Source organism: Molossus molossus, unplaced genomic scaffold (assembly GCF_014108415.1).
Source record: "Molossus molossus isolate mMolMol1 unplaced genomic scaffold, mMolMol1.p scaffold_m16_p_20, whole genome shotgun sequence".
In the NCBI taxonomy this organism is placed as follows: Eukaryota; Metazoa; Chordata; class Mammalia; order Chiroptera; family Molossidae; genus Molossus; species Molossus molossus.
Window position 1 is genome coordinate 19,357,659 of NW_023425356.1, and position 12,398 is coordinate 19,370,056.

Below are 12,398 nucleotides of genomic sequence, written 5' to 3' on the forward strand. Positions count from 1 at the left end.
AAGGAAGAAAGCCTTCGAACAGCAGTTAGAGACCCCGAGTCCCCCACAGCCCTGTCCCTGACTGAGGGTGAGGCAGGGCCTCTGAGTCATGAGCAGGCAGCGCAGCGGGGAGACCCCGGGGCAGGATGCATTCTGCTTACACAACCCCTGTCGAGCCAGTTATGGGTGGATTTGCATTTTGGATGGGAAATGACTGGACCAAGTCAGAGTCAGGAGCTCTCCTTCCCTGGGCGGAGCAGCAGGTGCTATAAAGAGGGGGCCTGCCCTCCAGCCAGCATCCTCCCGCACTCGCGTCTGATCCACTGTGCGGAACTGGTGAGTCTGATTTCTAGAGTTCAACTGGTGTTGGTGCTCTCGAGTGTTGACTGTATCTAAGGACAGCACGTTTGCTGTGTCTTAAATCGTGATCATGGGTTTGATGCTACTTATGGGATGAAACCTTAGAATTGGGGCACGTTGATATACTATTTTCACTTGTTTACAGGTAGATAGTTTGATATCCTGTACCGAAAACACATTAATAGGAAAGGTTTGATATAAAGAAGAAAAACAAACGGTTTTTTGTTGTTTTATTTGTTTGCTTTTTAAAAAAAATATATGTTGATGTCTCTTCCGTTCTGGTGTGAATTCAGTCTCTGTGCATGGTTCCTGAACAGTCCGAGGCTGTGTACCTGAGTCAGCCTATTGTGACTTCAGAAGAGATACTGAGGATAGAAATTGCTTGTGGGGTGATGGACTTTAGAACTTGTGATGAACTTTCATGAAGATGTTATTTTTATACAAAGCATAGGACTTTCTTCTTTCAGCAATATATTTTTTTGAAAAATGGGAAGCAGAAAGACAGATTTTTCTTAGGGCTGATGAAGCAATCTTATAAAGATGAAGGGAAAAGCCAGAGAGTCTTCAACTGCAGTTGAGAGACGAAAGCACTTTCTTGGGGACTGGAGAGATGATTCCCCTGGTGCTGTCTGAGCGTTGGGTTCTCTTTCGGTAGGAGGCCCTCCTAGTGAACACTGTCCTGTAATTTCTTTCAGATTCAAGACTCCAGAAAGATGTCCTATCAACAGCAGCAGTGCAAGCAGCCCTACCAGCCACCTCCCGTGTGCCCACCTACGTGCCCCGAGCCATGCCCATCCCCAAAGTGCCCTGAGCCATGCCCACCCCCAAAGTGCCCGGAGCCATGCCCACCCCCAAAGTGCCCCAAGCCATGCCCACCTCAGCTGTGTCAGCAAAAATGCCCTCCTGTGCAGCCTCCTCCACCATGCCAGCAGAAATGCCCACCCAAGGGAAACTAACAGCTTCAGTGTTCAGCAGGGGCCGGAAAGGAGAAGAAGAACTGGATCACCCACTTCCCCAGCCCCTCCTCCATCTATTCCTCAAAGCCCATCATGGTTGCCGAAGAAGCTCCTCCACCCTTCAGCCTGTCGTATGCCCGTGATTATTCCTGACAGCTAATGATTTCCTTCCTGAGTCTGTTCTCCTGCTACTCTCTGGAAGGAAAGGAAGCTGAGAAAGGACAGTCCTCAGCTGTGACAGCATCCCCAGCTTCAGAAGGAAGATCGGAAGTTCTCTTCCTAGTGGCCACAGAGAGTTCTCTGCATGGTGCTGTATCTGTGATGTGGGCAGAGGGCTCTACCACCTGAGCACCTGTAACTACTCTTCCACTTCCTGAATAAAGTGCTTATTTGTGATGGGATAAACATTGTCTGTCTTTTGGTTTATGTCTATTCTTCTTTGATCCTAAGGCTCAGGATCTCACTGTCCGTGTTACATGAATTTGATGTCGTACCAAATATTATTTCTATATCATTTCAAATACATGTTATTTCTAAAGATTCCTCTTTGAGTTGACAATCAAATTATGGGGCTCACAAAGATTTCAATCTCTTTAAACCACAGAACCTATATGCATGTATGCATTACCAATGGACATGGACAACTAAGCCGGGGGCGGGGTGGGGGTGGGGTGGGGAGGGGATGCCAATGGGGTAAAAAAGGAGAAATATCTGTAACAAAAAATTAAAAAAAACCAAAAAACAATTAAACAAACAAAAAAACCCAAAGATTTCAATCTCTCTACTGCAAAGTGAGAAAAATAGTATTTAACTTACAAACTGGTCTTAGGCATAAAATTGAATGAATATGTGTAATTTAGTTGATAAAATGTCTGACCCATATTTAGAACTTGGTATAGCAGCAGATAATCATTCTCTTCATCATCAATATTTTCATCTTTACCAATTCTACCACTATCACCATCACCATCACCATCACCATCATCATTATGAAGATGTTTGCTCAAGCAGGAAATTGGCTTGAAATAACCAGTAAAGGAACAAAACGGTTCCTACACTTGACTACGCTTTCCATATTCTGTTGTTCTCTTTAGTTTCTACTTCACTTACTTTTATATTATATTGCAGATAAAAATATTTTGTTATTGCTCGGGTGCATAAAATTGTATTTGTTCTTAAAACGTAAAAAATAATAATGTTCCCTACAAGGCAAAGTGTTGTGTCTCCTTCATGTGATCATCTATTCTTCCTATTTCAATAGCCCACCCAACATCAGGGTCCTATCATTTTTACCTCTGAAATTCCTTTTTTTTTTTAGTGTTCTGACCCTATCTTTTGGGGATTTCCATGTTATTTAGACTTTCAAAGTTACTCTTGTCATGTAATTGGTTTCTGAGTCTTTAGTCCCCTAGATAATTAAGCTGCAGAAAGAGGGATATGAGTTCTAGTATAATATTTCTTGTGGTCCTAGGTGTCCATCATGGGACACACTCTTGTGAGGGAGAGAGAGAGACATCAATGTGAGAGAGAAACACTGATGGTTGCCTCTCGTACATGCCCCAACCAGGGACCAAACCTGCAACCTAAACATATGCTGTGGCCAGGAATCAAACACACAATCTTTCGATGTACAGGACAATGCTCCAATGACTGAGTCACACCGACCAGCGCTAGCAGCGTTTTTTATTTTTATTTTTTATAATCCTCAAAACAATTCAATAAAGTGCTTGTTATTTCTTCTATTTTAAAGATGAAAAAACAAACAACAAAAACAAAACACTGAGGCTTAATAGGGTCCCATAACCTACAACGTTACACTGCTAATTAATGGCAGAACCAAGATTTGCCCCATGTATGTTTAAGAAAGCCTGCATTTTAGTACAATGCTTTATTGCAGGTTTCTGAGTTATTTAAAGGTAGGAATAATGAAGTTGTTGGGGGAGGTGGGGAGGTCAGAACAGTGGGTCTGGAGATGGGACAACAGACTAAAGAGTGAAGTGGTGACTATGGAGTGAGGGGATGACGAGAAAGGACTTTGTGGTGAATTTGAGGTCAATGGGCAGGTAAGATGAATTTCAAAGATACAGTGAAGAAACAAGAATGTTCAGGACTTTGTGTGTAAGTAGAGATAGAGAGGGGACTCAGATGTGTCCAGAGATTCAAGCCTGGGACTTGAATGTGTGTGAGATGTGATTATAATAATCAAGACTCTGTGATTTCTTAAATATGCTAGAAATACATCTTAAAAATAAGGTCCTTCAAATAGTTGCCTTAGGAGATCCTGGTCCTGTTTTGGCAATGCTGCGCTGCCTGTGCTGAAAAATATGGGGACCCTTCCGTCACCGCTGCCTTCAGCCACCCGGGGAGGGTGTCCTAACTTCAGCCGAGAAAGTAATTTCTCTGCCTGACCACCCACTTGATTTTCCAAACGCGGCTCCAAATCACTTACTTTTTAAAAAATAGTAGCTGTAAGGGCTTATATTAGTCAGGGTTCTCCAGAGAAACAGAACCAGTGGGGCTGCTGGTGCAAATTCCAGGCCCAGGCAGGAGAAGAAGGTGCTCTCATGGAACAAAGGGACACATTCTTCTGTGCTCAGCTTTTTGTTCTGTGCAGCCCCCCAACAGCTTGGATGATGCCCACCCCCACTGGGGAGGGCAATCAGCTTTTCTGAGTCCACTGATTCAAATGCTAATCTCACAACACACTCAGAAATGAAGTTTAGTCAAATATCCGGGTACCCCAAGATCCAGTGAAGTTGCCACATGACATTAACTGTCACAAAGATGAACTTCCTACACTCCTGACGGGGCTGTCAGGCTCTTCTCAGTCCTAGGGAGGGAGACAGCTTGCACAACTCAGATGCCAGGCACCTAGGGTTGAACCGCGACTCAGCCAGTTCCTCTGCCAAGATATTTAACCCCACTGTGCCTCAGGTCAGTCAGCAAATAACAGAAAAGTCAACTCAAATTGACTTAAAGAACTTGGAAATTGATTTGCTCACACAGGGAGAAGTACAGAGGTAAAGAGGGCTTCAGGCAGAATAGAATTAATTTAAGTTTCCTCCAGTTTCCATGTCTTTGTCCTATTCTGATTTTCAGCTTTGCTGTGTGGCTGGCTCCCTTTGTGTGTGCAGGAGGGTCATCAGCAGTAACGGGCAGGATGCTTTCTCCTTCATGTCTAGTTCAGTAGACAGAGAAACCCCTCCCCCAACAGTTGAATACAGCTGCTTCTATTCCTTCTGTTAGGACCCTCTTAGGACATGTGCCTCCCCATGGACCAATAACCAGCAGCAAAATGCCATGCATGAATCGGCATAGCACGCTGTGGACTGGTTGTTGGGAAGGATTAAATAGTATAACCTATGGGCATTTCTGCCCATTGCTAAAACTCAATAAAAGTTAGTTATTTTTCCTAATAATGAAGAGTGTTATTTGGGTCAGTTACAGATACATGCCTGATTATAACATGGAGTGTTCTTTCTCTTTAATGTTTATCTTCACTCCCTCTTCGGTCCACAGACACAATCTCACTCCCCATCAAGATGGAATTCAGGGTGTGGGCAAACTGGGATGGTAGACCTGGGCTATTTCTGCCTGAAAGGCAGCTTCATTTTTAGGTACAGAGGTGGAAATTAGGACATGTGACCGGGAACAGAATGCTGAGTGGGGGCTGGGGAAAAGGAGGAACTGGGGATCAGGAGCAGAGATACCAAAGTGTCAGTGAAGTGACTTTTGCTCTCGTCCACTTCTGGAGCCAAATCTGGCTTCAGAGTAACAAACTGGGGGGATGGGGGAGGAGGTGGCTCTTACCAGCAATTAGAGGGAAGTTTTAAACAACTCATCCGCCCAGGCATACTTAGGACCTCGTTTCATCTTTATGTTCTTGGCAACTAGCTGGGAAGGACCAGAACTGAGGCTTTTATACCTATTAGGTCCTGGTTAAGCATCACTTTGGCACCTGTCAAATGGGTCTCTACCATTTAGAGGGAATTTGCACTGATTACTGTACTAATTAAGCAGAAGTCATTGCTACTCAGAATCATTAGGGCTAAATCAGTTTTTGGGGAAAAGTCTCGATGAGCAGCTGCCCGAATGAAATGGGTTCAGCGGCCGCTCACGCATGTGGACTCACGTGCCATCAGCCTGTGCAAGCTGGGTTCTTATGACCAGGCTCTTGATGCTGACTGAACCCAGAGATGGTTGGCAGTCTCAAAGCTGTGACAAGTGTTATGGAGATTTAAAAGTGAGATGCTCATCTTTTTTTTTTTTTGCAAATAATTTCTCATGCTAATCCATGAAGCAGATTGTTTCACAGGAATGATTTTTAGACTATTCTTTTTTTTTTTTTAATTTTATTTTTGTTACAGATGTTTCTCCTTTTTTTCCATTGACACCCCTCTCCCATCCTCCCCCTTCATCCCAGGCTTTGTTGTCCGTGACCATTGGTTATGCTGACATGCATATAAGTTCTGTGGATTATCTCCAGTATTTTTTATTTATTTATTTTTTTCTCACCTGAAGACATTTTTTTCATTTTTTGTTCAGATAGAGTGGGAGGGTGAGAGAGGGAGAGAGAGAGAGAAACATTGATGTGAAAGGGACACATCCAGTGGCTTCTACCCGTATAACCCAACCAGGACCGGGGATAAACTGCACCGGAGGTACATGCCCTTAGCGGGAACCGAACCTGAGTCTCTCCAGACCACAGGCCAATGCTCTAACCGCTAAGCCAAACTGGCCAGGGCTCTCCAGTATATTTTAAAAGCAACAAATGCTTCATATCAAATCATATAACCTAAACATATTTAAAATTAAAAAGGTTGGTCTATTCAGTATATGGTTTTAGGAAAATTGGACAGATACATGCAAAAATGAAACTAGACCACATTCTTACATCATATGCAAGAATAAACTTAGAATGAATTAAAGACTTAAATGTAAGACTGGAAACCATAGAAATCCTAAAAGAAAGCAGAGGTAGTAAAATCTGTAACATTTCTCTTAGCAATATTTTTTCTAACATATTTTTTTGGGCAAATAAAGAAAAAAAGTAAACAAATGGGACTACATCAAACCAAAAATTTCTTGCACAGCAAAGGAAATCATTAACAAAACGAAAAGACAATCTACTGAGTGAAGAAACTATTCACCAACGACACATTGATAAAGGATTAATATCCAAAATTTATAAAGAAGTCATATAACTCAACACCAAAAAAACAAACAATCTAATTAAACAATGGGCAGAGGAGCTGCATAGACACTTCTCCAAAGAGGACTACGGATGGCCAATAGTCATATGAAAAGATGTTCAGCATCCCTAATCATCAGAGAAATGCAAAGTAAAACTACAATAAGATACCAACTCACACCTGTCAGAATGGTTATCCATAAATCAACATGTAACAAGTGTTGGTGAGGATGTGGAGAAAAGGGAACCCTCATGCACTGCTGGGAATACAGATTGGTGTAGCCACTATGGGAAACAGTATGAAGATTCCTCAAAAAATGAAATATCGAACTGTCTTAAGTCCCAGAGATTCCATTTCTGGGTATATATCTGAAGAAACCCAAACACTAATTCAAAAAGTATATGAACCCCTTTGTTCATTTCAGCATTAGTTACAATAGCCAAGCTATGGAAACTACCCAAGTGTCCATCAACAGAAAAATGAATGAAAAAGTATGGTCTATATGTACAATATAATATTGCTTAGCTATAAAACATGATATCACTATTTACGAAACATGAATGAGCTTAGATGGCATTATGCTAAACAAAATTGGTCAGGGAAAGATAAATACCATATGATTTTACTTATATGTAGAATCTAAAGAGCAAAACTAACAAAATAGAAACAGACTCTTAGACATAGAGATCAGACTGAAAATTGCCAGAGGGTAGGGAAATTGGGGCTGAGTGAAAAAGGTAAACAGATTAAGAAGAACACCTTGGTAGTTACAAAATAGTTAAGAGAGTGTAAAGTATAGCATAGGGAATATAGTCAATAATATTGTAATCAGACTTCCGGTCAAGATGGCGGCGTAGGTAAAGGCGGTATCGCGCCTCCCACAACCACATCAAAGTTACAACTAAACTACAGAACAACCATCATTCAAAACCGCCTGAAATCAAGCTGAATGGAAATCGTACAACTACGGAACTAAGAAAAAAAAAGGCAACTACATCTAGACCGGTAGGACAGTCAGCTGCGCGAGGGGGGGCGGTGGCGCGGCGGTGAGACGGGCTTGTCCCACACCCAAGCGTGATGGATAAAAATCAGGAGGCTCCCGCGGCTGGGAAGGTCCTTCCTGAGGACTGAGGGGTCCCCATCCCATACCAGGTGCCCCGTTCAGGGTTCCAGTGCCAGGAAGAGAAGTCCCCATAACTTCTGGCTGGAAAAACCAGCGGAAACTTAGGCTCAGGGAGGCTGAAGCGGCTGGAGCCCCAGGCAGCTCCCTAAAGGGCCCGCACACAGACTTATCGGACTCTCTCCCTCTAAGCTCTGAGGGGAGGCAGCTCGAGGGGCACCAGAGACATACAGGGAAGAACTGAGCTGTTTGGCACTGGAGTGAGCGCTGGAGAGGGGGCTTCCTCGGGACAAACGTGCTGTCAGAGGTCTTTGTTCCTTTGGTGAGCCCTTCCCTTGGGCGGCAGACAGAAGCCATATCTGGGGCTCCAGCAACCTGGCTCACACTGGTAGCCCCGCCCTGCTGACTCCCTGAGGCCCCGCCCCGCCCCACCCCACACAATTTTCAAGCCCACCCAAGCTGTTGCCACTTGCTTAACCATAAGATTGGCCGGTCTTGGATCCTGCTTCAGGTTTTTCCTAAATTCTTTCAAACGAGCAGCACCGGGTCTCAGCGAGCCCCATACCTCTCATTAAGTAATACACAGAAACAAACACAGGGAGGCAGCCAAAATGAGGATACAAAGAAACAGGTCCCAAATGAAAGAACAGAACAAAACCCCAATAAAAGAACTAAGCGAAAGGGAGATAAGCAACCTAACAGATACTGAGTTCAAAATACTGCTTATAAGGATGCTCAATGAACTTAGTGAGAACCTCAGTGAACTTAGGGAGGGCCTCAAGAGCATAAAAAAGGACCAGTTAGAAATCATGGATACACAGTTAGAATTAAAGGAGGCATTAACTAAAATAAAGAATAATTTACACAGCTTCAATAATAGAGTATGTAAATCCAAGGAGCAAACCATCGATTTGGAATATAAGGAAGCAAAAAATCCCCAATCAGAACAGCAAAAAGAAAAAAGAATCCAAAAAAATGAGGATAGTGTAAGGAGCCTCTGGGACAACTTCAAGTGTGCCAACATTCGCATCTTGGGGGTGCCCGAAGGAGAAGAGAGAGAACAAGAAATCGAAAACCTCTTTGAAACAATAATGGCAGAAAACTTTCCTAACTTGGTGAAGGAAACAGACATACAAGTCCAGGAAGCACAGAGAGTCCCAAACAAGATGAACCCCAAGAGGCACACACCAAGACACATCATCATCAAAATGCAAAAGGTTCAAGACAAAGAGAGAATATTAAAAGCAGCAAGAGAAAGGCAGCTAGTTACCTGCAAGGGAGTACCCATTAGGCTGTCAGCGAATTTCTCAAAAGAAACTTTGCAGGCCAGAATGGAGTGGCAAGAAATATTCAGAGTGATGAAAACCAAGAACCTACAACCAAAATTACTCTATCCTGCAAAGCTGTCATTTAGAATTGATGGACATATAAAAACTTTCCCAGACAAGAAAAAGTTAAAGGAGTTCATTACTACCAAACCGTTATTATATGAAATGATGAAGGGTCATTTTGAAGAAAAAGATAAAATGTATGAACAAACAAAATGGCAATGAATACATATCTATCAACAATGGAATCTACAAACAAAATGAACAGAAACATTCTCATAGATACAGAGAACATTTTGTTGGTTGCCAGTTGGGAAGGGGGTTGGGGGAATGGGTGAAAAAGGTGAAGGGATTAAGAAGCATAAATTCATTGCTAGACTGACAAACCTCAAAGGGAAAGGGGTTGGGGGGGTGGGAAGAAATAAACCAAAGAACTTATATGCATAACCAATGGACACAGACAATAGTGTGGGAAAAGGTGGGAGGGGGGCGGGAGTGGGGAGGAGGGGGTCAATGGGGGAAAAATGTGGAACATCTGTAATACATTTTACATCCAACAATAAAGATTTGGAAGAAAAAAATAATATTGTAATCACTATGTATGTCGGCAGGTGGGTACATACAATATTGTGGGGGGGGGGACTTTGCAAAGTATATGATTGTGTAAGCACTATGCTGAACACCTGAAACTAACACAAAATAATATTAAATGTAAACTTTAATTGAAAAAAAAACAAACAAGAAGATCTTTCTTTTCCCACATCCGCCACTCAGCAGCTGGAAGTGAGGCTTCAAGTGATGGAACTGAGCCAGAAGGAGGGTCTGGATTACAGCTCAACCCTCATCAGACTGTGACGGGAATAAACATCAACACTGATATCTGAGAACTGTTTCTACTCTAGTTAATGTATTTGACCCAATGCAGAAATTAGTTCCTTGAGGTGGGGTGCTCCTGTAACAAATGTTAAGTATGCGGCATTGACTTAGGAGTCTGGAGTTGGCAAGGAAATTAATATGAAAATTGAAAATATGATGATACATGTTATTTAATGGCAAAACCTTTGCTAAAGTGATTGTCTGTAGTAATCTGGAAGGGTGAATATTTGTGTGCTCAACTGAGTATTTTCATAAAGACATATGTTCAGGAATTCATTGTCTGGTTTGCATGCCCAAATTGCAAAGAAAAAATAGAGCCCAGAAATTCAAATTGTTGTTGCATTATAAAATCGATTGTTGTAAGTCCCAAAGACTAAAGATGAGATTAGAATCAGTTTTAAAATTTAAGTTCACTTTTCCAATGACTGTAACAGCATAGAAAAGAGGTACTAGTGTGTACTTTCCCACCTACTGTGAGAAATGTCTTGAGAAGTACTTCTAGAGAAGGAGGAGAGTGTGGTTACTAGAACATAGGAATGACAGGAAGAATGAAATATATCAGATACTTAATACATTTTTGATGGTATTTAAAATTTATTTATATATTTGAAAGAGAGAAAGAGCGTGCACGTGCGCACGTGCGTGCGAGAGAGAGAGGGAGAGAGAGAGAGAGACATAGATATGAAAAAGAAACATCAATTGGTTGCCTCCCATATGTGCCCCAACTGGGGATGGAACCCAAAACTTAGGTATGTGCCCTGATCAGGAATCAAACCTGCTACCTTTTGGTGCACAGGATAATGCTCCAACTAACCAAGTCACCTGGCCAAGATAGTTTTTTGAGGGTATTGATGAAGTAAACTATGAGCCGAGATGAAAATGACTGATTTTTCAAGAATACAAACAACTTTCCAGCCCTCCTTTCTTACTTTCCCCACTGCATGTTTTAGATATGGTCAATGCAGCTAACTTAAAAGAAATAGTTTTGTGAAGTGTATGCAAGGTCCTCAGAGAACAATAGATAAAAGATTCTCTCTCAGAGAATACAATCAAACATAATAAAGGTAAAGAGGAGTGTGAATACAGAAATTCTTATACTTGGCTACTCTTTTGTATGATGGTTATTTTCTTTCATCTTCCACCAACCCCCAGCTTTATCAATGTATAATTGACAAAATTGTATATATTTAAAGTAAATAATATGATCATGTTTACTTAGGGAAATGATTATCATGATTACTTCAACACATCTATAGACTCACATAGTTACCATCTGTATGTGTATGTATGTATTTAATATTGATCATCTTAGCACATTTCAAGTACACAACACAGTATTATTAGGAATAGTCACCCAGCTGTACATTAGACCCCAGAGCTTATTCAACTTGTAACTGAAGGCTTGTACCCCTCTACCAACCTTTCCACCGCTCAGCCCAGTAACATTCACTTTACTCTCTGTTTCATGAGTTCCATGACTTGACAACATCTCCTAAATAACCGATGGCTCATGAAAAAATAATAGGAGGTTTCAGAAAATTCTTTAAGAGGAAAAAAATACAGACAGAACCTACTAAAACTTATGAGATACAGGTGAAACAGTGCATATAGAAAAAATTTAAGGCTGGAAACATCTATATTAAAAAAGAAGAAACATTTAAAATCAATAACCTTATAGAACTTTAAGATGAATTATACCTAAGGCAAAGATGAAGATGGAAATAATAAAGACTACAGAAAAATAAATGAAATAAAAAGTAGAAAAACAAGAGAAGAAATTAGTAAACTGAAAACTAGTTCTTTGAAAAGATAAATAAAAATCAACAATTCTATAGTTAGACTGGCCAAAAAGAAAAAAGACTCAGGTTACTGAAATCAGCAAAGAGTGGACATCACTACTTACCTTACAGAGATAAAAAGGATTCTAAGAAAATATTGTGAACACCAACATATTAGATAACATAGATGAGTGAATAACTTCCCAGAAAGACACCAACTACCAAAACTGATGGATAAAGTAGAGAATCTAAATACCTACAAGAAACCAAAAGGTTGCATTAATAAAACAAACATTTTTCACAAGGAGAGGCCCAAGCCCAAATGGCTTCACTGATACATCTTGTTTCAAAAAGAATTTAAAATAAATTTTCATGAACTCCTGCAACTATAAAAGAGAAGAACTTAATACCACATAACTGTACTTTTAAAAATGATTAAGATGATATATTTTATGTTTATTTTATCACAATTAAAATAATTTCAGGGGAACATTTGTAATACTTTCAACAATAAAGATAAAAAAATAATAATTTTTAAAAGTCAAAGAAGAGGGGACACTTACTAACTCATTCTATGAGGCCAGTACTACCCTGATATCAAAGCCAGAAAATGACACCACAAGGGAAGAAAACTACACATCAATAACCCATTAAGAATATAGATAAATCCTGGCCAGCTGCTGTGGCTCAGTTGATTGAGAGTAGTTCCATGTACCAGGAGGTCACTGGTTTAATTCCTGGTCAGGGCACATGCCCAGGTTGCTGGCTCAATCCCCACTAGGGGGCGAGCAAGAGGCAGCCGATGGATG

At 41.1% G+C, this 12,398-nt stretch overlaps 1 protein-coding gene across 1 annotated transcript; it reads left to right on the plus strand.

Moving 5' to 3' along the window:
* The first annotated feature begins 1,052 nt into the window (after positions 1–1,052).
* On the plus strand, positions 1,053–1,295 carry LOC118637673 (small proline-rich protein 2E-like). Its single transcript, XM_036273229.1, has one exon. It carries the CDS (start codon positions 1,053–1,055, stop codon positions 1,293–1,295), a length of 243 nt encoding a protein of 80 aa, XP_036129122.1.
* The last annotated feature ends 11,103 nt before the right edge of the window (positions 1,296–12,398 follow it).